Source organism: Marmota marmota, unplaced genomic scaffold (assembly GCF_001458135.2).
Source record: "Marmota marmota marmota unplaced genomic scaffold, marMar, whole genome shotgun sequence".
Lineage (NCBI taxonomy): Eukaryota > Metazoa > Chordata > Mammalia > Rodentia > Sciuridae > Marmota > Marmota marmota.
This window is the reverse complement of record NW_025999944.1, coordinates 1,361,947-1,389,386: the sequence shown is the minus strand read 5'-3', so window position 1 is coordinate 1,389,386 and position 27,440 is coordinate 1,361,947. Positions and strand designations below refer to the sequence as shown.

Genomic DNA, 27,440 nt, shown 5'->3' with positions numbered 1-27,440 from the left:
CTCTGATATGCAGATGCTAACACCATCTAGGGAGGGGGTGGGGCTCGGGCTCTGTGCGGCAGCTGCTGGCGGGCGCGCAGGCGCAGTGAGCGCAGGACGCAGGACGCCGGGCGCCGGGAGCCCGCTAATCGCCCAACAGGGGCCGCTGGTGATGGTTTCAGGGCCTTTCAGTTTCTTGCGATTTCCTTTGTCTCAGCAGTTTTGGTTCGTCCTGAAAACTGTCAGGCTTCCTTGTTTCTGTAAGGACCTGACAATTCCGGCCTCACAATGCAGCTTAAATTGGACCAGCTGCTGCCTCAATGGAGCGGGCTGCCCATCTCCAAGGCATTAAGCCCGAAATTATTTCGAAAATTGAAGCCTTTGACTTGCTTTGGATTAATGTGATTAAGCAGGGCTTGCTTTAATTTGTAGCCATCTCTTCCTTTAGTAATAACATCTCATCAGCCGGAGCGGCACGCGTGTCTGCGAGATGACCCACGTCAGGGTGATTGCAGTTTGTCTCTAGGAAACGTCTCTAATGTTTCAGCAGCAACTAATACAAGGCTTCAGCCGGGGAGATTTAGATCTGCTTGTTATTCTCCATTTTTTATGAGAACCTAATAAGCAAATGAACTCTCCCTCCTTCTCCCCCTCTGTCCCACCCTCCTGAGGTCTACATTTGATTTACAGCTCCCTTTAAGCAATAAAGAAAGGACTTATAAAAAAAAAATCTGAATTGTATCAGCTGATGAAATCTGGAAGAAATATCCTTCAGGGTTAAGAAAGATAAAATTAAAAGGGATTTGATTTTTTTTCCCTCTGTAATTGAAAGTGTATTACCATTATGATGATTATAAATAATCTGTTAGCTTTTCTAAATAAGAAAGTATTACCTCATTACTTGAGGCCTAGGTTGTTATTAATAACAGCAATGGATTAATATGAGAAATTAGAACAATGTTTTAAAGATATCTTTAATAATTTTTAAGCTCAATGAAATTGGTCTTATAAAATGCATCCTAGCAAACTTAAGATGGTAATAATTTTAAGTCTCATCTCTTTCTCCTTAGCATAATTTAGCTAATGAAAGCATATGTACAGGTCTATTTCTGAGGTTAAGTTTGATTTTCCCTCCATGCTGTCAGAGCCAAAGAACACAGGTCCCAGAGTTAGCATTCCCGACCTCACTCCACGTTCTCTCACCAAGAGCTCAGAGAGTGACCTCAGGAAGATCATTCAACCTCTCTGGCCAAAGTTTCTTTATCTCAATCTCCTTATTGAGGAAGAAAGTTTCTCCAGCCTTTTCTGGTCCTACTACTCTTTGGTTCAATGTCTGTGCTTTCTTATCATATCGATAAAGGGTAATTTGCTGAGTCTGATGCCAGTGTTGTCTTCTTGCTTTGTCCCTTGACAGAAGGCATAACATGAGACCAGGCTTTCTGATATTAGGTCAAACATACTAATTTCTGTGAGTCAAAGGGCCTCATCTCAGTACCATTGCATACACTCTCAGCTACTTGTCGTCTTTCTAGAAGTGGAGGGCCATATCATTGATAGGTCTTTGGCTACTTACTGGCATTTTTTTTTTTTTTGCATTAAGAACTCTTTATAAGTATGTAAGGCAATGTATTTATTTGCTAATTAGCTTGATTTAGCCATTCTACAATGTATACATGTCTCAAAGCATCATGCTATATACCACAAACATCTACAAATTTTACTTGTTAATAAAAATAAATTTGAAAGACAAAGATCTCATAGTCTTGGTCAAAATAGGGCAGAAACTCAATCAGATGGCCACACTCATAGCCAGGGAAGCCAGAAGTGGGGTGAAGCTGGGCTTCTGGAAAAGGAAGTCGACATGGGGGAAGAGCTGGCAGAGTCTGCTGCAATTTCCAAGTTGTTTGTGCCCCCTCCCTCACCAAGTGACACAGCAGCTCCTGGAAGATCATGCTAACGTGGCTTGTTCGTGGGCACAGAGCTTTATGGCACTGTTAAAGGTGTCTAATGGGCACCTTAAGACAAGGAAGGAACAAGACATCTCCAAACTCCATCTGGCTAATTTCACTTCTGTCGTGGTCCTTGAAGTTTAGTGGAGCTGCAGGCTTACGGGCACCATTGGGGTGGTTCAGACAGGCAGCAATGGTGGTCTCCTTGAGCATGCTCAGTAGTCAGAGGAGATTTTTGCCTCACAGTGCAAAGAAATTATTTTTCCCTTTGTGGTTGAGTTAGTTTTACAAAGAACAGTTAGATCATTGATTCTATGGGGATCCCACTATTGTTTTCTTCTTACTTCCTGCCTAATTTTTTCTAGGCTCTACTACTGAATGACTATGTTGGGTACCTGTTGGAACCTCTGTCTCTTCATTACTGAAAGATAATGATTCTTGCCTTGATGGATGGGGTGATGATGGAGGCATGCACTGCAGATGTTCTGTGTAGCTACTGCACTCTGCTAAGTGCATTAATTAATATGAAACAGCTGGCTGTCCAGACACATGACATGGGTGACAATAGGGGAAAGTATGAGCATCCATTTAGAAATACAATTCTCAGAGGTTTACGAAATTAATAGCAAAGCTGATTCCTACTGAGAACTCAGGCGAGGCACCTCCTCTTTAGGGTGACTCTTCCTGATCCTATGGGTTTATGTGCAATATCCTGGGTGCTCTTCTCCCTTCTGCACAAGTTCTCCTACCTCAGCACCCCTCCTCTGATTTCTGTGGCTGGTTTACATCTCCCACACTCCCACTAGTTCAAATATGTGTGTGTGTGCGTGTGTGTGGGTGTGCATGTGCGTGTGCATGTGTGCGTTTTTTTTCCCTGCTTTCTAGGCATCCCAGGCCTAGCAAGGTTGAATGCATAAAATTGCCTTTTTTTTATAATAAAAAATTATATTAACAGTTTACTAAGTGACATTTGACATCTTTTTGCAGGATCCACACTACTCTTTAGTCCCATGCCAGTGAAACAACCAGTGCCATCATTGGTGTCATGTATGCCACTTCTGATGTAATCCCAAGTGTACTTCTTTAGCTGTTTCCAATATTTATGACTCAGATTATCAGGGGAAGGAATTCCTCAAGAACCAGGTAATATCTGGTCTGTGTTGTATTCACACAGTGCCAAATAATTGTGCGCAAGAAGAGGCACTTAATATGTTCATCTGTTTGTCTTGAATTTTCTTGCTTGGAATTATAGATGAAGACTGTGCATCTGATAATTGGGAAATGTTAAGTGATTCAGTCTCAATCTGAGTCTTTGATAGAAGCAGCTCTTGCCCCCGCAGCAACTCTGTTCCCAAGATGACCTGGTGGCCTGTGAATTGTTGAGGACATCGTGTGATTTGTAGGCTTTTTATGTGTGTCCTTGAGTTTCATTGGAAGAAACACCAAATTTGGAATCAGACCTGGTTTCAGATCCAGCAGTGCCATTTACAGGCATGTGACTTTGGTACAGCCATTTAAATTTTTTACTATTTTATTTGCTTCTTTTTTATTAAAAAAAAAGAAAGAAAAGAAATGCCTGCTTTATATCACTGATGTGAGGATTTAATGAAATCTAATATGTAGATTATTTAGAATACTTTTGGCTCCAAGTAACAGAAATTGCAACTAAAATTGGCTTAAGGATAGGAATATATCCTTTTTTTTTAAATTTTAACATAACCAAAGGTCAAGAAATCCAGAGAAAAGAACAGAGAAGGGTAGTTAATTCAGATCCAGAGGAGGGTAGTTAATTCAATAGCTAAGAAAAGAAAAAAAAAGTCAAGAATTTAGTTTCTATCTTGCTACTCTGCCATTCCCAGCTTTGGCAGTGTCCCTTGCTGGCTCTGGATGGCTGCCACGGTTTCATGCATCAATTTCCCAACATAAATATCCATTGCAAGGAAAAGAGGATTCACTCTCCATTTTTTGTGTCCTTTGGTGAGGGGGAGATGAATTTCCTGAAAGTCCTCCAAAAGGCATGTCCTTATATCTATTGGCTGAAATTGTTTCACGTGGCTGTGTCTAAACCAAACTCTGAAAAGGGGAATCTAATGACCAATAAGAGAACAGTCAAGACTTCCTTGATACACTGGAGGTCCCTGCCTGCCCAGAATTCCCGACTGCCCAAACTGAAGGGGTACCCTATAAGCAAGGAAAATGTGTGTGGGCATAGCTGTGGGATGGATAGCCAAGAGTGCTGGCCTGAACCAGTGTTGGCAGTGCTTAGAGAACATACAAGATGCTGATTTAAGTGCATATTTAGATGATCATGTTAAAGTAGCTGGTGATGGGTAACACCCCAGACGTGTTCATTCTGTATACTTTTCTTTTTATACACATACAAACTAAAGTCCTTTCTTCTTAATCCTATTTCATTTGAAGATATGTGACTAAAACCACTCTCCATAAAAAATAAAAATTTTAAAATGCAATAGGATTGTGATGTGAAACATCAATTTGGATACAAAAGTTTGTTTTCTGAGACCTTCCAAGAGGAGTAAGTGAAGAGTAGTGTAGGCCTTTAGACATCCTACCCATTGCTGTACAAAAGTTAAAATCAAAACAAAGCAAAACTAAAATAAATAAATTAGTAAATACCAGGCTCACAAAAGAAAGTGCTGCCTTATGATGATATAATTTATCTTATTTGTTACGATGGATTTGATATGAAGATATGATTTGCTCATGGGGACTTGCAGATTTTTAAAATGTTTCTAAACATATTTTCACTTTCTGAAAAAAAAGTAATAATTATGACTTTGTTTTACTGCAAAATGACTGTGAAATCAAACCTATGAGTCAAGCGTATGACTTAACCTTCTTTGTCAGTCTTTTCTGTCACTGAAGAATAAGTTACGTACATGGTGCCACTGATATTCTTTCCTTGTTTATCAAATGGCCATCTACTTACTTGTCAGTGTGGTACTAATGAAGGGACAATGGTCCATAAAATATAACTATTGTAATTCAAGAAGCTCATCATTGAGGAGAGCAGAGAAGATAATTCAGGTTTAAGGTAGAAAATGCTGAGGTCTCCAAGACAGATTTAGGTGGAGATCTCCAAGGATTTGGAGTAGTGAAAGGTGATTCCTGGCTGGAGTTTGGAAGGTGTCACCAGGAGCAGGGCAGATGGGGAGGAGGGAGCCTGATTGAAGACTGGCACTTGTGAGGAACAGTGTCAGGAGAGGGTGACCCCTGAGGAAAGTGATGGGAAGGACTGGCTGGAAAGGAAAATGGGGTCAAATCATGAGGCAAACAGCATACATGTAATCTTGTGGCATTGGATAATTCCCCACAGATGCTAAAGTATATTTAAAAATAGCTCAAAAAGATAACAAACAACCTCAGTTGCCTTCCGTCTTCCCAAGTCTCTGCGTGACCCCAGCTCGGTCACTCACTCGGAGACCAGCACAGGTAGACTCTGCCTGAGGAGTGTTCAGTAGCGAGCTGCTGTGCAGAAGGCTCAGACCTTAGACACCCGGGCTTCAGAATGCACTTACCTCCAGTTCCTTAAGAAGGCCAGATCCCAGGGCTCTTCCCCCAGTGAATCCCAGGCCAGTCATTCCACCTTGTTAACTGGGAAATGGGGAACAGCTCTGGGACAACTGTCCAGCTAGACTGAAGTGAAACTGAGACTGCAGAGTGTGGGGACATGCAGGGAGGCGGCCAGCAGCCCTTTCCTGAGCGTGTGTCTGGTTCTAGTCTCTCAGTCACTTCTACCAAGAGAGCCCTTCATATCTTCTCGTGGGTGGGCAGCAGGAAGCCCGGTGGAACTAGAAGTTCTGTGCACCAAAGTCAGCAGACCCCTGAGCCTGAAGCCAGGAGGAGGTGCCAAGCTGAGCATTCCTTGGGTACCTTCAGGCCAGTTGCACAGGTCATCTAGGAAGTTGTAGAATCCTTTAAATCAGCCTTAGACAGAGGGGTTTGAAGAGTTGAGGAGATTTCTTTGAGGAGCTGTTGGAGAATTAGGCATCTTCCCCCCGAAACCTAAGGAGAGGGGTGAAGCAGAGGATGCCTCATTACCTCAAGCCAAGCGGCGGGGCTTTAAGGAGTGCAACTGTGGAACTTACCATATGCTCCCAGAGCTTGGGAATGTAAGGATGAGTGTCTCACTCTTGCCTGGCAAGGATAAAGGCTAAGGCTGTGGCAAGAAGGGCCTGGCGCCCTGGAAAGAGAACCACAGCTGGGCAGGGCCTGGCTGGGCTTCCACCTGTGTGGGACAAAGTGTTGTCTTCTAGAATTGACCTTGTGGTGTGGAGCCACCCTGAGAACTTAAAAAAGTATCTCTCCCAAGAGAACTACTGATGGGGGGTGTGTGCAGAGGGGTCCTGACCGAAGACCTATGGGGTAGGTTGCTGGAAGTCCCAGAGGTTGAAGAGCAGGTAGGGATGCTGTGAGCAGCCAGTTGGAGCAGAAAGGACAGGCCTGACCACCTCAAGGGAACAACTGCCAGAAATTCCTGGAGGCTTCTTCCCACCAGAAGCCCCCAGACTCATGCAGGGAGGAAAAGAAGCTTTGATTGTGTGTTTACCACCTTGTGAGGGACGCTGCATACCAGGTGAGTGTTCTGCCCAAGCTGCGTGACAGTTGGCACAGTCTCAGCAGCTTAAACAACAGAAATTGATTTTCTCATAGACATGGAAGCCGGAAATCCAAGTCAAGGTGTCATCAAAGCTGCTGTTCTCTGAAACCTCTCCTCAGGGCCTACCACCTTCTTCTCCCTGTGTCCTCACATGGCCATCCCTCTGTGTGTCTGTATCCTGATCTCCTCTTGTATGAACGCCAGCCATATTGATCAGTGCCTGCTTTAATGACTCTTTAAAGACCCTGTGTCTAAATCCACTTTCATTCGGAGGTCCTAGGGGGTTAGGACTTAAGCATATAAATTGGGGAGGGGGACACAATTCAGCCCCTAACACCATCTGACAAGTGTCACCCACCACATAAGCCTGGACTCTCTTTCTGCTTTCACCTTTCACTCTGGGCTCAGCCTTGGAGAGATAAAGGGAGAGAGAAAGTGGATAAAACAGAGTGAGGGAGACAACGGCGTCAATTCTCTCTTGTTGCTGTGACCAAAGCACTTGACAGTAGCAACTGAGAGGAGGAAAGATTTATTTTGGCTCACAGTTTCGGAGGATTCTATCCATGTAGTCAGCTGGTCCCTCTGCTCTGGGCCTTAGGTGAGGCAAGATGGCGGGAAGGTGTGGTAGAGGAAAGCTGCTCTGCTCTCGGCAGCTGGGGGGTAGAGAGACAGAGGTGGGGGTGGGAGTACAAAGGGTGGGAGAGAAGACAGACCCTTCCAGGGCATGACCCCAGCAAGGTCCCACCTCCCAGGAGTCCATTCGGCTGTCAGTGGATGAGGTCAGAACCCTAATGATCTAACCCCTTCCCCACAGCCCCTCTTCTCAACAGGAGGCTCTGGGAGATACTCCAGATCCAAACATACCAAGCGCACCCTCTCCCACTCCAAGCTTCCTGGCCTGAAGCAGGCCAAAGGCAGGAAGAGGAGTTGCAGTGTTCTCAGAAGTACCTCATCAACACCAACATCACAACTCCCATTCAAGGCCTGGTTTTTAATTAATCTAGTCTTTCCATGAAGGCATTGCTTCGGCTTAGTTTCCCAGTTTATTTTCAGGTTTGCTGCAGAAAAAGGCAGTCACATTTAGCTTCCTGGCAGAGAACCTCCGAGAATTAGTGAGCAGCCTTCAAACCATGCTTTAACTTTTGTTATTTGGAAGGCTTCTAAAGGATAAATCTTAATTGAATGGGGAGAAAAGGTTTGGATGTGGCCTCTGTGATGAAAATGATCATTTTAGTTCTAGATTTGAAAGGTATAACACAAGAAAACTCAGTAGACTAACTAGCAGCTGATTTGTGTATTTGTGCGTATAATTAAATGCCCAGGCAAAGTGTTAGGAATGACTTGTTCTTAAATGAAAGATAAAGGCTAACACACATAGTTTCTTTTGTCAGAAGAGATATAAGAGATAAGATCATCTAGGGCTATTACAGGTATTTGTCTTCAAAGGAAATTAGATATTTGACTCATGAAAGGAATTATGAAGTGAATTTAAATTGAAAACTTAGTAAAAAATGAGCCCTTTGCTCAATTTAAAAGCTAGGACTTTACCCATAACAGCGCCGCCTTTGTCCGCCGTCTCCTCGCAGCCTCTTGCTTTCTTCCCAGAAGTGGCCTCTATGTGAATGGAGCACTCAGTGGCCTTTGTTTGTCTTTGTGGTCCTGCCACATCTGTCTTTAGTTTTGTCTGTTCAAACCAGTTTCAAGGTGGAGCTGTACTCTATACATTCTCTCATGTATTATTTTTATCATTCAACATTTGTCCCTGAGATTCATCTTTACTGGTGGAATGTACTTTTAATGTATTTTTCTTTCTTTCTTTTTTTCCCCCTGCTGAGTGCCTGTTCTGGAATGGCTATAAACATTTATCTTTCTATTTTCCACAGATGGACATTAGGTTGTTTCCATTCTTTTCTGTCATAAACTATGCTGTTTGTGCACGTGTTCATGCCTCCAAACGCCTAGGTACATGTGTCTCTCAGCTCCTAGATTTTTGGATGATAGAGTACACTCAGCTTTTGATTCCCACGCTAGGATGTCCCTATTTCAGGTTATTTTTATTTATTTATTTATTTATTTATTTATGCTGACTCTGTGATTTAAAATGGTATCCTTTTATGGTTTTAATTTGCGTTCTCATGATTACTAATAGTTTTCATATGTATTTGGCCATTCATGTTTCTCTTCTGTGAAATTCCTATTTATATCTGTTGCTAATTATTCTATTTATATTTTTGCTTTTCCTTCTTGATTAAGGAGTATATTCTTTGACACTTAACATGATAACAAATATTTTTCTTATCTTTGGTGGCTTTCTTTTTAAAAATTCTTTTTTTGTGTCTTTTGATGAGCAGAAGTTCTTAATTTTAGAGTGATTAAATTTATTAATCTTTTTCTTTATAGTTTTATATTTTGTATCTTGCCTAGATTTGTGTCTTTGCTAACCTAGGATCACAAATAAGGAATATTCCTTAGTTGGCTTCTATAAGACAAAAGGAGTTTCATCTTTTACATTAAACTTTTTAACATGAATAGAATTAATTTTTATTATGTAGGGGTCTAATTTTGTTTTCATTTTGATGAATTGTCAGTTGCTAGATCTACAATAGAGTCTCTTGTCATATGCTTAGTGTTCATATTTGCACAGGTCTCTCTCAGGGCTCTTCGCTTTGTTCCTTAGCTCTGGTATCTATTGTGGCACCAAAGCACTGTCTTAGTTATCAGTGATGTATTTGGTAAGGCCGGTCTTTCCATTAGCATTTCAGGAACGTCTTGGTCATTTCAGCCATTTGCTCTTCCATTCATTTTAGAATCAGCTTTCATGAAAAAAATCTTGGTAATGATTTTGATTACATTTTTCGGATGAACCTGAATTACCTTGGGCTTTAGCTTTTAAATGCATTGCTGGGTTTAGTTTGCTGTTAATTTTGATGTAGAGTTTGCATCTTGGTTCATTAATGAGATTGGCCTACAATTTTTCTTTTTTATACTGTCCTCATCTGATTTTAATATTAAGTTATACCAACTTGTAGAAAGTGTCTGGAGTGTTACTCCTTTTTCCCATTGTTTTGAGAGGCTGGTGGAGTGATGACAATGCTTTAAAACTGACTCTGGTAATGTTGCCCAAGGAGGTCCGAGGAGTTCCCAGAGACGGAGACCTCAACTCAGGCAAGTGGTGATCTTGACAAATGTTGCAGAAGTGAACTTAAGGAAGTATCAAATAGAGGCACAGAGATTGGTTAAAGAAAGCAAGGAATACACATTCAAGAGAGTACATCTGGAGAGTGAGGGGTGCTTTGGGGGTTCTCAAGTTCTTCGTTTAAAAGGAAAGCTTGGTGAGGTGTGAGTGTGGGTAGGTGTGGGGATGACATCAGTCTGGTGATCCCAGGATGGTCTGTGGTGGTCTGCTCATACTCAGGATCCTTAGGCTGACATGGTCTCCATTATCTGATCAGTAGACGATGTTGGAAAATCCCCTACATTATACGTTTCTTTAAATAGTGTATCTCTCTTTGCTTAATCTATTTATTATGTGGGCTAATTAACAGTGCACAAGGTAACTTTAACAAGTGGGTGAATTTCCAGTAACTCGAAGACTTACAGATTTCCCAGAAACGTGGGAGTGCCAGGCCTGGAAGAAAAGCTGACCTGCGAGTGCCAGGCCTGGAAAGGTCTGCAGAACGTCAGGTGGAAAGTTTATTTCCTTGTCCTCCTTTTTGTCTTCTTTTGGCCTATCCTTCTGTTTCTTCTCTCCTGCCTCAGTAATAGTTGCCCAGCTCTGGGGACATTCTGAAAGCCACTTGAGCTGTGCATTTTCAGGGGGTGAATTAGAAGCATGTGAATATCATCTCCATAAATTTGTTATGTTAGTCAGCTTTCTGTCACTGTGACAAAATACCTGACAGTAACAACTTGGGGAGGAGAGATTATTTTTACTCATTGTTTCAGAGGCTTCAGTGCATGGTCAGCTGGCTCCATTGCTCTGGGCCTGCGACAAGGCAGAATGTCCTGGCAGAGGGTGTGGTAGAGGACACCACCTCCACTATGGAGCTGGAAGCAGAGGGCAGGAGGAAGGGGCCAGGAACAAGTATAGTCCCCTAGGGTGTGTCCCCAGTGACCTACTCCCTCCAATCATACCCCACCTGCATACAGTTCCCACTCTCTTTCGGTAGTCCACTCAAAGGAGTCATCCCCCCAAGAGTCTAATCCACTGAGAGGTCAGACCCCTCATGATGCAGACACTTCCTGAAAGCCCACCTCTGGACATCACTGCACTGGGGACCAAGCCTTTAAATGCACAAGCCTTTGAGGACATTCCAGATCCAAACCATAACATTTATTAATCAAAGTAAAAAGCACTTTCTCCTGCAATCACCAATAAGTCAAAATAGCTCTAAATCACTTACTCTAAATCAGTATGTACAAGTTCTTTCTCTGTCTCCTCTTCCCCTTACCTCTTCTGCCCTGCACTTCCCCACTGGAAATGTTGAAAAACAAAGTTTAACTTATTTATTAAAAAGGATTGATTTAACAAAACAAGTAGAGAAGACACAAACATCACCTTCCAACAGCCGCCCACAGGGATGATGGTGCACAGCAGCCTGGGCCGACCGACCTTGACAACAGTGCAGCACTCACGGGCACACGTGGCAGGCACACGTGGCGGGCACACGTGGCTTTCACTCTGAAGATTTTGTGGAAGCAGAGACCTGAACAATGCAAGTGCAGCGAGGACTGCACACCACACACCTTAGGCAAGTGTTAGAGATAAGAAACGGTCTTTAAGGGACAATTCCTGGCATGTGCTACAGGGGAAAATGGTATCAAATCTGCACAATGACCGTGCTCTATGGAGTGGCTCCTCTGTGGGGAATTGTACTTTGTTCTCTGGGCCAGAAACCTTGACCCCACCCTGTCTGTGAAGCAGGAGCCTGCTTTGTACAGGGGCACCGATCAAGACCACGGCCATTATCGAGCTGGGATCCAAGCATCTGAAGCTTATCACCAAGCACAATAGTGAGGCTTCTTAGCCACATTTCTAATTATATTTTCCCTGCTTTTTAGATAAAAGGACAAAGAAATGTGGAACTTACTTTTCAGGTTTTTCAGACTGCTCTGAAGTGTTCTGTGCAAGGTGGAGGAGTGTCGTTTTGTTCCATGGTGGTGCTGTGAAGAGAATGTGGGCTGCCCCACCCTCCTCCTGTGCAGTAGCATGCGGATGTCAGAGATGCATTAGGAGCTGAAATAATCCGTTTGTTCTTTTTAATGAATGGTAATAATTTATAATTTGTACTAATCAAAAACCTTTCATCGACGAAAACCAACAAGCTTCACAAACATCGTCCCCTCACCAACCTCAGCAGTGAGTAACCGGCAAGCACATTGCCGTGATTTGCAAGAGAGCCAGGATGGAGAACCTGGTACAGAAATCATTACTGATTTACCTGCAGCTTGAAATTTATTTTTTGAAGACACTTTGAACCATTTCCACTAGCTGTTTTGGCAGTCAAGGAAATAATTTCGACTGACCTCTACAATGGGTAGCTGCAAGATGAAAGCTACGCACGCAACTCATCTAGCCAGATGCTTTCTGATATTAGCATCTCCAGTGAGGAGCACATTTGCCAGCATCATTGTCTTTGGGGACAGGTATCCATTCTCTCCCCTCTTAGTGTCCAGCCTTGTTGTCTCTGCACTCCCAGGTGACAGAAGCTGCCATGGTGACACTGGGCCTGACTGTTCTCTAATCAGAGAGCCATGGAGATGCCCTTGAAATTGGCATCTCCATCTGTGGACTCTGACATCACCCAAGTGCCCCCCACATGGTTGCTAAATGAATCTTGAATAGCGCAGCTCTTTCCAGCTCACTTTCTGGCCACTGACTCTGTACTGTTGATCCTGGAGTTCAGGATGAATTCTCCAACAAAAATGTGGAAAGGCAAGCTGCTTCCCTATCTTTACTGCTTCTGTCCATAGTTTGTTGAGGAGACTTGGATTTTATTTGACTAACTGCTTTCCCCACCCTCTGCAGGAAAAGGGGGAATGGAGACCAGTGTTGCTCCCTAGAAAATACACAGGATTTGTAGGCTCCCCTTGAAGATCAAAGAGAAGAAGGCCCCATTCATAGCTCCAGGAGCTCCTTAAACCTAGCCCAGGAGACTTTCCTGGAAGGCTGGCCAGATCCAGTGCTCAGTGCAGACGTTGTTTATGCACGTCTTCACATCATACACACACACACTCCTTTCTCTTTGCTTGGTAAAGGTTTCTTCAAGTTATCTTTCCAATAAACCATGCAAGATGCATCCAGACAGTCTCTTAGATTCCAGTGACACACTTAATCCTATATTTTGTCATATAAAAATTGCACACCACTACTGGCTGACCCCTGAGCCACCTTCACACTTGTTGGGAAGAGGACGGTCCTCCTGCCAGCACTTGGAGCCAGCCCTTCCCGCGGTTGCCAGTGCGGATTGACTTGCATGCTCCCACACTTCAACAGCATCCTGAGCTCCAGGAAGGGGGGGATGTCTTACCCACTGCTTTTCTTGCCTTGTAGCTGATTAGTCAGAATCTCAATTAATCATTTAAAAAATCTCCACAGAAACCTTCATTTTTTAAAACTTAAATAAGTAGATATTCTTGTGCATGTGTTGGGATCCAAGCCAGTGGTCCCCTGCTTGGACGGCCTCCTCCATTTTCTCAGCATAGCCTGGGACGAAGGGGGCTGGCATATTTAGGCCTGGATTCTGACTCGGCTCTCTTTTTGGTGTTGTGATTGTGATCAATTGATGTCTTTATGCCTGTTGTCCTCATCTGTGAAATGGGTGCAATAAAAGTGCCTCCTTTGTTGGCTTATTGGGAGGATTAAGTTGATACGGAAGCCACTTAGAACTGCACCTCACAGTGAGTGCTGCCTGCGACTTTTGTTATTGTCATTGGTGCCATAACAATCAAAAAAATTGAAGATACTTGTGTAGCAATCTGAGCGCAGAATTCATCTGGACTTTGATGTGTTCCTCCCCAAACCTTTCTTTTCTTTTTTAATTGTGGTAAAATATACATAACATAAAATTTACCAATTTAGTCATTTTTACATTTTGGTAGTTCAGTAGTTCACCCCTTATCCTTGGTTTTTACTTTCTGTGGTTTCAGTTATTCATGATCAGCCACAGTCCAAAAATATTAAGTACAAGATTCCAGAAATAAACAATTCATAAATGTTGTGTTGTGTGCTGCTCTGGGGAGTGTGATGAAATCGTACACTCTTCTGTTGCACCACCGTCCTGCTAGTACATGTGTCATCTGCCCCTTTGTCCAGCATATCCACACTGTATATGCTACCCACCCATTAGTAACTCACTAGCTGTTATGGTTATCAGATTGACTGTCACTGTGTCACACTGCTTGTGTTTAAGTAACCTTTATTTTACCTCATAATGGCCCCTTAGCACAAAAGTACTTATATTGGCAGTTCTATTACCGTGTATTGTTATAATTGTTCTATTTTGTTGTTTTTATTGTAAATCTCCTGCAGTGCCTAATTTATAAATTAAACTTTATCATAGGTAAAGTATATATGGGAAAAATATAGTATATACAGTGTTCAGTACTATTCAAGGTTTCGGGCGTCAATTGGTGGTCTGGGGGTATACCCCTCACAGATAAGGGAAGAGCGACTGTATTAAGTGCATTCGAATAGTTGTTGCAACCGCTGTCCATCTCCAGAACCTGTTTCATCTTGCAGATCTGAAACTTTTTTTTTTTTTCAGTACATGTTTCTTCTCAATTCATAAAATTGAACCACATGCAAGACACCAAATTACAGTCACCAAGAATGATTAAAACTATATACTACCATGCAATTGAATACCACAATTAAGGTATAATTACATACTGGAAAATGTTACTTGTTAAAAGGCAAATCTCATGTTTTTAAAATTACCCATTTTAACATCTCAAAAAAAAAGGTTGAATTTATTATTTCACAAAAACATTATGTAAATCAAAATAAAGAGAATAATCAAGTTGTTTCATGGACTGGAAGGTGACTTATTACTTCCCTTTCATTTCCAAACCTCATCAAGCAGTCACTACATTTATGAGGCAAGTCAGCCGAATGCTTGAAATCTAGATGAATTTTAAGATCTTCAATCTGTCCTGTTGAATATTCGCAATATTGACATAAATAAATCCCTTCAGATAGATGTGAATTTAAATGCTTGCAATATTCTAGCATACTTGAAAAGCCTTTCCCACAGTCATCACAAACATGAGGAAATATTTTAGTATGTTCAATAGCAACATGCCTGTTAACATTTGTATGAAGTCTACTCCGAAAACCACATACTTGACACACAAAGAAGTTCTTACATTTGTCAAAGGTAATTTTGCTTAAGAGGCTGTATTGTCCGTGTTCTCCATTGTTATACTTATCGCTTAGTTCTATTAATTTACACGCATGCTCATTTACAACATGGCTATGCAAGTCTTCTGGATCATTTGTTTCATGTTCACAGAACTGACACAAGTACTGTTCATCACAGCTGTGCTCCTGGAAATGCAGGTAGAGTTCGCTGCTTGAGGAGAACTGCACGTCACACTGCTCACACCAATACAGGTGATCACTAAAGTGGGTGTCTGCAATGTGCTGGCTGAGGTTCTCAAAAATTACTGTCCTGTAATCGCAGTATTTACAAATGTAGGGATCTTCTTCGTGTAGTTTGGCATGTTCAATCAGAAGCATATTGGTAGAGAAGCTTTCCTTACATACTCGACACACATTTGAATCGGTACGTTTATGCTTCAGGATCATATGCTGTTTTAAATCAGAAAAATATTTACTATTGAATTCACAAAGTTCACATTTATAGAGGCCACTGCTATTAGCTCTCAGTAAAGGCCATTTCTGCTGAGCAGTCACATTCAAAGCTTGGCTCTTGTCAAGAATTTTACAAAGCTTAGCTGGTGGTTCTTCATCAGTTTGGTCTTGGAGGCTCTCAGAGGAATTGTTTTCTGTCTCTATGTCATAATCCTCAGAAATGGCATGCACTTCTACAGCAATGGGGACATCTTCAGCGGTGTGAACTTCTATAGGACTCTCCTCTTGAGTTTGCTGGTTGATTGATTCGGGTGAATCACACTCTTCATCACAAATTTCTACATCAGCAGATTTTTCTGCAGAAAAGGCAGTGTGGTCTATAATTCTAAGCACAGGACTGGGAACCAGATAGTTCTGATTTCTGTTTCTGGCCTTGATTCCATCTGCAAATTTTGGCAAGTCATTTGATGTCTCGGTATCAGAATCATCATCTTTGTTGTCAAAATATTTTAAGTCTGGCTGTCTCATAGAGCAGACACTGTAACAATGATCAGAAAAAATCCCATTGAATCCATCTGCAATTCTGCTTATTCCAGAGGAATCTGAATAACGAGAAGGGTGTAAAGTCTTCCTTTTTCTTTTTTTAGGATACTCATTCATATCTTTTCAATTTGGTATAATTCTTAATATTTCAGTGAGGAAAAATGAATTACAAAGTTTCCACAGGTGGTAAAAAAAATACCTCAATTTTACTGATGAAGAAACATACTCAGTGAAAGTCAAGTCAACTAAGAAATGGCAAAACCAGAGATGCAAATACATGTCTTCTGATTCCTGGACATTGAATAACTCTAACTGTATGTGGGTACATCTTCATGGCTAAGCACTGCCACCACCAAGTTACATCTTGTTTCCAGTTCTTTCTCGGCCAACAATTGTAAGGAGAGGAAGACCGTCACCTAAAAAAAACGTTTCCCCGGGCCCCAGCCGGCCCAGGCACAGATGAGGTGGCTGCGGCCGAGCGCGGGCAGAGAGGGCCGCAGGCGGCGGGCGACGCCGCTCAGGCCCTCGCGCTCCAGGGCGCTCTGTCAGGACCGGCCCTCTCCCTCCCGCGCGCCCCAAGCCCAGCCGGCTAGGCCCCAGGCCCAGGCTGCGCGGCCCAGATCTGAAACTTTGTCACCATTAAACACAGACTGATTTGCTCTGTCCCAGCACCTGACACCATACTTCCCAATCTTTCGAAGTAGTCTTACCCAAACCTCATTTGATAGCATATTTAAAATCACTCCCTTTTATTGGGTTTTCTCCTAATGCATTTAAATTAATTTTAATAGAAACAGAGCTGAACATCCTCACTCCCAGTTGTGTGTCTCAGTGGTACCCATTTTCCAACATCCAGCTAGATGCTCTCCCTCGATGGAACCTTCCTGTCCTCTTCCTTTCCAGACTTCCAGATGGCTTCTCTGTACTCTCCTGTGGCACCTGCATGTTTTACCTTGTTAGTGTTCTCCTGAGTCTCCCGAGGGTAGGCTCTTCATGTCACGTGTCTTTGAATTTCTTATATAACTGTCCTCGTCCTGTGCATGTAGCCAAGACCAGAGGCTCATGTCTTAAATTCCTGCATTGTTGGGCTGGGATGGAGAGAATGAGCAGAAGAAATAGGTATTACAGTTAACACCACCTGTGTGTATGTGTACATGTTAGTGTGCGTGCACATGTACCCGCAGTGTAATCCTCCCAGCTTGCCTTTTGGGCATTTTATAATAACTGCTGTGTGGACGAGGGACCTGAGATACAGAGAAGTTGAGAAATTCTTCCTAGTCAGCCTCCGACTGCACCGCCAATGCCCTTGGCGTGGTGGAACCATTTGGTGTGTTTCTCAGGGCATGTCTTTGGGCTCCTAAATTAATTACTGGCTATCATCAAAGATACACTAATCAAGACTAAAAGATTCCCAATATCAATCTAATTACAGCTGAGTTTGACTCTATAGGAAGCTATGGTGGCAATAATTTAGTGGTTCCCTTAATGCGGGTGTTTATGCAGGAGAGCATGAGACTATGGAATCAACGGCCAGGTTGGAGCTGTGGCTTAAACCTGCTGGGCTCTGCTACCTGCTGCGAGGCCTGAAGTTAGCGAATGATTCTACCTCATTGAGGCTTGGCCTCTTCATCTGTAAAATGGACATAATATGGCACTACAATGAAGATTTAATAGATAATTCCTACATACGAAAGCTTTTGCTCAGGGCCTTGTTTCCTTCTGAAGTTGAAGTAATAATCGTAGGTCAAGGTATGGAGCCTAATAAATGCTCCCCATGTTTGTATTGACTATTTGGATGCCCTTCAAGGGTGAAGTCCTCAAGACTGAGAGACTCAGGGCTCACAAAGGCTACTGCAGCGCTCAGTGCCAAGAGCGCTGGGCTCATCTTTCCCCAGAAGTCCTCTCAGACGGCAGGCAGGTGTCCTCCTGCGCACCCCTCTCCTGGAAGTCACTGCTTCATGCTGGACATTCCATTTAGGACTGCTGTCCTTCTGGGCCGTGAGCTTCTCGGGTGAGGAACTGTCTCACTCCCTGTTGTGTTAGCTGCACCCAAGAGTGAGGCCCGAGGCTCTTGGGCTCACTGAGAACCTAAGGAGCAAAGCCCTCCTCTGTGAGGTCACGTGTGACTCCACCTGGAAGTGGCTTAAGAGTTGTGGTTGGTCCTGTCCCTGTTTCAATTCTACTGGCAGATTAGATCAGTTAGATCCATGCTTCTCAACTTTACAAAAGGAGCAACTCTCAGACATTTCTTCCTTGTGTCCGTCAGCCCCCTTTCATTAAATTTTAACATCACAGATGTCACTATCTGTCAGTTTATGTACTGTGACCCTTCAGAGGGCCACAACTATTTTGACATACAAGACATTTTTGTCCCTTAAGAACCAATTTTTGCCCTTTTGGACGTGACAGCACCATCCCTGAGAATACCTGGGTTAGACTATAGTGGACTGAATTGCTCGAATCAGCTTGTTTGATCCTGTGAAGATTTTCTGAAGAGCTTCTGCTTGACATTTACAGAGTCAATTATATACTTATTGTACCTTGGTTGCTTGTGTGGTTGACATGCTTTTGAGATAAAGCTGGTAGATATTTTTTTCGGGGGAATGGTTTGGTACAAATTCAGTGGAACTTTTTGGTACTGAATAGGCAGGCAGAACCAAGATGTTTTTCAAACCACCAACAATATTTCCACTTGCAGCTAAGTTGTGAATAAATCGAAAGGCTTGGCCCTTAGTTCTGTTCTTCTCAAAAATATTTAGACCAACCAAGTAATTGTATTCATATTAATGGATTTAGATGTCTACATAAGGCACAGCCATTCCTCCTGGATGGCCCTTCTGCACCACTCCTGTGTGGCATATCTGTAAGCACTGTGCCATCAAGGTGGGAGAATATGCAGCCACCACATCAACTTAAAAAGTAGCTGTTATGTGGTTTAGGTACAGAATGAATAGGCAGTTTTCATTGTCCTGGAGACTTGAGGGAGCTCTCCTGGGTGCAGCAGGCAGCCTTGATGTTGGTAATGGTGGGCTCGATAAGGTGCTTTTCTCATCTGTGTTAGTAAGGGTTGAGAATGTTTTTGATGAATATGAAAAGACATCAGACTTGGCTTTAAGGACTTCTGTTATCATGATTTCAGGGGTTCTCAACTGTCTTCTAAGTTGGAATGACACTTTTAGGAAAAAACTGACCCCTGATGGCTCACCCAGGGAAGCCCATCTGAGAGCAGTCATGCTGTTCTGGTGGTGTCAACGCAGACCCCACCTCCCTGACAGTGTCTGGCTGTTGATCATGAAGTTCCATTATGGGTGGCTTACCGGTCACCTTGGTATATGGTACTAATAATACATACTTAGACACTAGTGATGAGGGACAGTCCTAATCACTACAGGAAGTCCCCAAAGTGCTCTCCCTTATCCACCAGTGGATCACTACCATGCTCTGAGATAGTAGAACAGGTATTAGAATTCCTGCTTTACATAGGAGCACCTTATGACTAAGAGAAGTAAAGAGGATTCTCTGGCAATTTGTGCCCTCAAATTTATGTCTTCTGACTATAAGTCAGTGTCCACTGAACTGCCCCACAGAGCCCTGAGACTTGAGCCTTCTCGAGAGCCACAGCGGAGGAGTGAATAGACTCCAAGAGGCACAAGTTGGACCCAGCGTATAAGGCAGATTTGACTCCAAAAGGCAGAAGTTCCTAGCAGTTGAGAGAGTCCAACAGTGGCATGCACTACTTTGTGAAGTGGTATGAGCCCTGTCCAGAAATGGTCATCTGCTTGTCTCAGTGGGGTGGAAGACGACAAAGCATTTAGCTAGGTGACCTTTTGGGACACAGAGAATTCTGAGATTTTTGTTAAAAAAAATCGTCTTGAGTTTCCTCTGCCTCGTATTTCAAGCACCAAGATTCACAGCTTTCCTTCCCAGATGTGCGTCAGAAGTGCCCACAGAGTTGGTGAGAGTGCACACACCCAGGCCTGGCCTCAGATCTGCTGTATCAGAATTCCAGCGGGGATGTAGGGGTGGGTGTGAAAGTCCATCTCAAAACATTCCACAACCAATTCTGAGGCATAGAGTTGTAAAACACTCTTGTCCCGTGGCCCCCTGATAGGGTACCCATGGGCCTCGCTTCAGACGTGGTGCTGTAAGTCAGTAGCCTCAAGGAGACACTTTCTCAGTGTGCAGTACCTTGGCCATTAGGTAAAACTGTACTTGTTCCCTTGGCAGCGAGGTTACTGCCGTCTGTACTGGGCAGGTTGGTTTGGCTGACATCTAGTCCTGCCTGCCTATGTCATAGTAGGGTGAGGGCAGGTGCTAGTCTGGAAGACAGACGTCAATCAGCCCCCACCCATGGATCCTTCATGTGTTTCACATCCTGGAAATAATGGTTCAACAGGGTGAAGACCAGCCTCTATCATCAGCAGGCTGCGTGCCAGCGGGCTGCTCACTCCTATGCTAGTTACCAATCTTTACCTGCTAGTTACCTTGGTAGCACTGGGAACCTCTCCTGGCACCAAGAATCAATAGTTACATTTGACTGCTTTCTTGAGGAATTTTCTTGATCAAGTGTTCAACTGTGTCTATAGCCTTTCTCTGAGAGAATATCCACTGAGTGATCCATCCGTATAAAACATACACCAGTGGGTTCTCAGCTCCCCAGCATGTCTCCCCATGGTGGACAAAAAAAAAAAAAAGGAAAAAAATTACAATTGCTCACATAGTGTTTTTCCTACTTTTCACTGAATAGGATGCTTTTTAAAGCTTACATTTCTCGTCGGACACTTTAAGTGACTGATGAGACAAAAGAAAAAAAGCCAAGATAAAATGACAGTATAGACACTCCTCAAATCCTATAATGAACTCCACAGGGCATCCAATTTTGATGTATTAGGGTTTTTTTTTTATAATGAGTACATTGTTGGAAATCACATTTTCCATCTGCAGGAGCTGGAGATGACACTGAGCTGACGTCTTACCTCTTTGTAGTTAATTAGCAAGAGGAAAGTAGTGTTTTGGATCTTCTATGGGAAGGGGAGTTCTATTCACCCACCCGCTCCCTCTTCCTTCAGACACCTGGATCTTTTTGCGTGCTCTTTGATTTGGTTTAGCGGTTTGGATGAGTCTGGTTGGCAGGGAAAAGATGAGGGGCGTTGAAAAGTGGTTATTATTTAATGAAAAATAGTCGACGGTAGCTCACTTCTCCCCTCTGTCTGGCCTGTAGGATAAATAAACTAGATCAGGTCGTTTTATGTGAAAGAGCAGTTCCTTCCCTGAATGGGCAGCACCCATGGGACAAGAGATGTTTGTTGTCACCACAATGACTTTCGTCATCATCCCCGACACTTGGCCTGTGTGTGTAATTTTGTAGGCATTCAGTGAGTTTTCGTAGATCCATGAATAACTAAAACACCCTGTTGGCCACACAGTGAACGAATGTTACGGCCTTCGCTGTGTCTCCGGGTGGTGGCTATGTCTGTCTTAGGGTGTACTGCGAGGTCTAAGTGGACTTCAGAGGCGAGGGGCAGAGAGGCGGAGCACTGTGTGCATGCCTGATTCCACCGGGGTCTGGTCCTCAGGCAGGTGAGTGGGCTGGGGTCCACATGGGGGTCAGGACCCTGTCCAGATGAAAGCTGAGTGAGTGGTGAGAAGATCAGTTAATGCATCCTCCCATTCTGGTGTTTTTATTAACAGCCTATTGTATGCTCAGTCCTGGGGACAGCAGAGAAGAGCTGCCGTCAGGGTGCCTTTCTCCAGGTCTCACTGGGCGGGAGACTACGCAGGTGCTTGGAACAGCTAGCATTCAAGTTTTCCCTGCAGAGAGCTTATCCCGGGAAGGATCAGGGAGGCTGAGCCTGAGGCTGGAAGAAAATCTCTTTGCTTGAGTCCCCTTTGTGTGCCAGGTTCAGGACGCTGCCTAGCACCATCTCGAGTCCTCACAGCCACCTTGTGAGTGACCTCAAGGATGTGACTCCATGGAGGACCCCAACTCTAAGCAAAGTCAGTCCCATCAAGTCACATGGACTGTGTTTCCTCTGGCATCTGCCTTTTCTGAAGGTTCCAGGATCAGAAGGCTTCCTGGAGGAGGAGGGGTGGAGGGTCCTCAGGAGCAGGTTGGGTCTGGACTGCAGTTGGCTGGAGAGAGGCTTGTGGGCTGTGGGCTGTGGGAGCGGGGGTGCAGGTAGACAGGAGCCTGGATCAGGGAGGGTGTGGGGACCCAAGGCAGAGATGGTGCCAGTGCTGGAGGGTCCTGATGCCAGGTGAAGGCTCCTGAAGCCCCAGGCAGAGGCCAGGTGTGTGAGAGGCAGCAGGTCCTGGAGCACTGTGGACTCTAGTTCCGGTCACCTCAGTTGCTCTTGGGCTCTTCGCCTTAGCTTTTCTAGATGTGAGGTGATAACATTCCTCTTGGTCATCTCTAGGGTGGCTGTGTGTGGATCCAAATGCACCTGCATCTGAGGCAGGGGCTGGGCTTCCTGCTTCACCTGACGGTAGCTGGCAGCACAGGGATGGGCCACTGAGAAACCCTCACAGTAAGAGACACAAGGGCCCCACCTGCAGCAGAGAGCCCGAGCCTGGCCCCTGACCCTTCCCTGAAGTTCCCACCTGGTCCTCACATTCAACTCACTGGGGTGCCCCACCCTCTCCTCCATCCACCTTGGTTTCTCCATCCATAAGAGCCCTGTCCCTCTGGATGTCTCTGATGTCCTGATATGCATGTGACCTGCCCAGAGTCACCTAGGGCTATCTGCTCTTTGTGTCCCTGCGTTCCTCAAGTCCAGGTCCCTTACTTAATATTTGTTTGACTTTAGATAGATTTCCTTTACTTCTGTGTCTCAATTTTCTCTTCCAAAAATTGAGAATGATATTAGCTGTCCCAGGGTGTTTGTGGGTCCACTCGATCCATGCACGTCAGGAGCCTAGAACAACGCATGGTGCTTAGAGAATGCCCATGGTGGCTATCTGCACTACTACTCCTGGGAACCAGTCTCCTTCTCCTCACTGTGGCAGATGAATCTCCTCCCTCCCCTTTTCTCCTGCCTTCCCCTCTGCTCCCTCTCTGCCCCTCCTCATCCTTTCCCCTCTCCAGCCTTCCTTCCTGTCTCCTCCTGAGGCCTTGGGGGCTCCCTGTGCTCCTGACCTTGCAGACAGTATGCACTGGGGTGCCAGGGTACATAGTTGAGGGTTGACCCCTTAAGAAGTCCGTGGGCTGTCTTAGTCAGTGGTTTCCAACCGGCACCACTTCTAAGAATCACCTGGGGAATCCAGTAAGCATACAGATTCCCAGACTCCAAACATTATGAGCTCTAGAAATGGTAGTGATCCATTTTAACAGTGCTGTTAATAAAAAGCTAATGTTGAGTGAGCTGGGCATGGTGGTGCATGCCTATAATCCCAGTGACTCTGTGGGCTGAGGCGGGAGGATTGCAAGTTCAAAGTCAGCCTCAGCAATTTAGTGAGAACCCATTTCAAAGTGAGAAATAAAAAGGAGTAGGCCTTGGCATAATTCCTAGTACAAAAAAAAATAATTTAAAGCAAATGTTGGTGGAGTTCTTGTGTATGTGAAGCCTCATGCTGCTCTCAATACTTCCCATGGACAGTTTACATTTATTTATTTGTTTGTTTGTTTGTTTGTTTGTTTCTTTATTGTGGGTGAACATTTATTTATTTGTATGTGGTGTTGAGAATCAAACCCAATGCCTCACACATGCTAGGCAAGCGCTCTCCCACTGAGCCACAACCCCAGCACTCCCATGGATTATTGAACTCAGGATCAAAACAGTTCTCTGGGGCAAGTACCACTAATGTCCGCATTTACAGATAAGGAAGTCAAGAAGTCAAAGCCCAGAGAAGAGCTTTGCCAAGGCCACACAGCTGCCAAGTGGCCAGGATGCCCACCTGGGCACAGGGCTCCTGAACTGAGCTCCTAGACACGTCAGGGTGGCACCTGGCAGCCTGTGCCTACAGCTCAGCGGGATCTCTCCTAGGATACTTTGTCTTGGAAGGAATGGCCCCTCCCCCAGCCTCTGTACCTTTCACCTTCCTCGGGATCTGTGGGGTCAGGCAGCAGAGCAAGGTGCTCAGAGAGGGCACTCCTGCTTTCCCATCTTTCCTTTTAAGATATTTTGGAACAGCAGTGCGAAGGCACCTGGGCTGCTGCTGTGGATGTTAACGAGTGTGTTTGCCTGTCACATCTATCGTGCTATTTGCACGATGTAATGTGAAGACGCGGCTCGAAATATTTTTAAGATATGGCCTTTTATCTCTGGAAGCACCAGACAGTATTTGCAGATTGGCCTCTGGAATGAAATGAGCCTGTAACGTTGGCTGGCTCCTGCGAAGCGCGGGTATTTCCATAAGTGGTTCGGAGTCCCTTAATCCTTTTGATCATTTGCACTGTGTATTTTTACACAGGTTCTTTTACTTTGGAGAAATAAAGTAAAGAAACTTAAAGGTGAGTTTGGCAAGGGCATCTCTGTACTGTTTGTCAATGCAAATGGACCTTGAATTTGAATGATCGTGGTTTCTCTTAAACAACTAGGCATCTTTAAACCTCTCCACAAATAGTGTCTGCATCTGTGTCTGTGGGGATCGTGTCTGCAAGTATTGGCTGGTGAGCGGTAAACTTTCCTGACCCCATATTGCTGTTGCAAAAGAAGAGCCTAATCCTGCAAAATATTTTTGACAGCCTGGGTATCAGCTACCACCAGCTGTGATTTCTCATCAGAGCCACTGCTGTGTGACGTTTGCTTGCTCTTAGTGACTCCAGTTTCCTCTGTTCTGAAGGGGCTTGGGGTCATAGAATGGGCCCAAGCTTCCTCTTAGCTTGAAACCTAGTTGGCTTGTGGCTGTGTCTACCACTTACCAGCTGTGTGATATTGTATGAGAAAACTTGTGGACAGAACTGTTTCCTCATCTGTAAGATGGGACCATGTCTTTCTTGCACACTTGCAAACAGTTCATGTCCCCCGCTTCAAAACAGCATTATTCATGGCAGCTGAAAGGTGGAGGCACCCCACATGTGTCTTGATGGGTGAGTGGATGGGTAACATGTGGCGCGTGCACACACATACCCACACTGAAATACCAGGAAGGAGATTCTGACATCTGGATGAACCTTGAGGACATCACACCAAATGAAATAAGCTCGTCACAAAAAGACTAATACCCTATGATTCCACTTTATATGGAGATACCTGAAGCAGACAAATTCATGGAGAAAGAAAGTAGGATGGGGGTGCCAGGGCCAGGAGAGGGGAGGAGCATTGGTGTTGAATGGGTGTGGTTTTGTAGGATGAGAAGCTCCCGAGGTGGGTGGTGTTTGCTGGACCATGAATGTATTGAACCCCACTGAGCTGTGCACTTAAAAATGGCTCAGTCTTATGTGGCTAATGTTATGTTATATATTCTTTATCACAGTAGAGGAAACTTGCTGTGAGCGCAAAGTGGCACCAAGTAGGCCGAGTGCCCGCCAGGCTATTGGTGTTCTAGGACTAGCAGCTTTCCCTGCGGTGAGCACGCTGGGTTTTGATAGTTACTGCATTTCATCTTGCAGCTGTTCCATGAAGCATTTCTCTCCTTGGACTTCTGTGTTTCTTATAGTCCTCCACCTTTGTGAGAATGGTGGTCGGAATGAGAGTCCTCAGACATCTTTTCCCTCCTTTGGGGTTGTACTTTTGAGGTTTCCTGGATCGTTCATCAAGATGAATGCACACCTTAGTGGCTCGTGCCATGTGTGCCAGGGGGCTTTCCCATAGGGCATGGGGACTTTTCCCTGTCACTGGACAGAAAGGGCACTGGTTCCACTATGTCCTCAACAATAGCAGCATGCTTTCAAGGGGCTGTACAAATGGTAATAAATAAGAGGTGGTATGCTAGTGTTTTCATATGCACCTATTTGCTCTTATTTGATCTAAAGATGTTGAGCATTTCGAATGTCTTGATTTACATTTATCTCTTCCTATATGAATAGTCTGCTTATAGCTTTTGCTTATATTTCTAGTGTGGCTTCAATGCTTTTCATACCGAATACATGATACATGTGTCATATTTATAACATACTGTTACCATTTTTAATATTCAGAATTTTCAAGCTTATGTAGTTAAATCATTCAACACTTCAAATGACAAAATAAGATTTTAAAGTAGATCAAAAGTGGTTTACATAACATGATTATTATACCTGCTGAATGTTCTTCCTAGACTCTCTCCTGTCATTTTTTTCTGCTCTGTCAGCATAGAATCTGTTTCGATGCTAACTTAAATGACTAAAGTATTTTAATTAAAATTATATGGAATGACCAACTAATAATAAAACATCAACATAATGACCAAGTATAACTCAATGTAAATAGGGCATGGCAAAAATTAGAGCAAAGAAGGAATGAAATTTACTAATAAACATGAAACTTATTTTTAACTCACTAATAATTAAATTCACTATAACTGAAACAATAGAATACTGACTTCTAGCTATAAATTGCAAAGGTCTAAAACCATTTAACAGCGAGCAAATCTGGCCCTTAAATATGCTGCTAATGGGGAAAGAAAATTGGGTCAACTTTACTGAAAAGCAGTTTGTCTCTAGCCATCAAGAAATTTTAAAACTTTTATAAACACTGATTTAGAAATTCCAACTTATATAACTATGGCTTTTGGCAGCTTTAGAAGTGTGGAAAAATACTTACATTCAGGGATAAAAATAGGATTCAGTCTGAATGCCCAATGACAGGGAATGATTGACTAAGTAACCGGACAGCCATCTGATGGAGTGTTATGTAGTCATTCTAAGTGGTGTTTTCTGAAAATTTCAGTGGCATGGGGAAATAATCTCAGTACACCGGTAAGTGGGAAGCCTGCTATCACGATACAGTCATAGAAACTGCACGTGGGTGTGCTTGTGCATGTGCATTTGGATGCCTTCAGAAAGGGACGCATAAGAAGAGTTTATAGTGCTTATGTTGCATGAATACAGGAAGGTTTTATTTTATATTTGGGTGCTTCTGCCATATTTTCTAAGCTTTATCTCACTTGCAATTATTGCATCTACAATCAGAAAGAAATTATATATTAAAAAAGTTAAAGATAATTGGTAGATTTCTTTCCTTTCCTGAACTTATGTTCCCAATGGGCACCTTGCTTTTGCTCTCCTGGGATGTGCTGAGTAGAATTCTGGACAAGAAGTCAGAGGGTGTTTTATTTAGGTTATGGCACAAAATTCACTGGCTCTGTGACCTCAAGCCAATTGACCTTACTTGAATCTCAGCTTTTGGGTTTGTGGAATGGGAATTTCTACCTTCTCCGCTGCCGGCATCAGATGGTTATAAGAACGAAAGAGGAAAAACCAGCATAGGAAAACACCAGCAAACCATGGCGCAGTTTGGGTGTCCCCAGGCCACCCTTGTGCCTGACAGTCTGCTGGAGGGACCATCAGAGCTCACTGAAAGCTGTTCCACTTGCACTTATGATTTATCATAGGGAACGAGCACAGCTCAAAATCGGCTGCAGAGGTGGGGGCAGTGTCTGGAGGGTTCCCAGG

General features: G+C 43.9%; 2 protein-coding genes across 5 annotated transcripts in view; one reads left to right on the top strand and one right to left on the bottom strand.

Moving 5' to 3' along the window:
- The window catches only part of Msra (methionine sulfoxide reductase A), a 306,864-nt gene that overhangs the window by 167,050 nt on the left and 112,374 nt on the right, over positions 1 to 27,440 (top strand). The window lies entirely within an intron of this gene.
- LOC107153872 (zinc finger protein 639-like) lies at positions 14,409 to 16,525 on the bottom strand. The gene has a single exon (XM_048801497.1). The coding sequence runs from the start codon at positions 16,022 to 16,024 to the stop codon at positions 14,567 to 14,569; it is 1,458 nt and encodes a 485-aa protein (XP_048657454.1). The 5' UTR covers positions 16,025 to 16,525; the 3' UTR covers positions 14,409 to 14,566.

Bases quoted from the DNA above. Each gene is read 5' to 3' on its own strand.
- LOC107153872 (XM_048801497.1), bottom strand. From the start codon at position 16,024: ATGAATGAGTATCCTAAAAAAAGAAAAAGGAAGACTTTACACCCTTCT.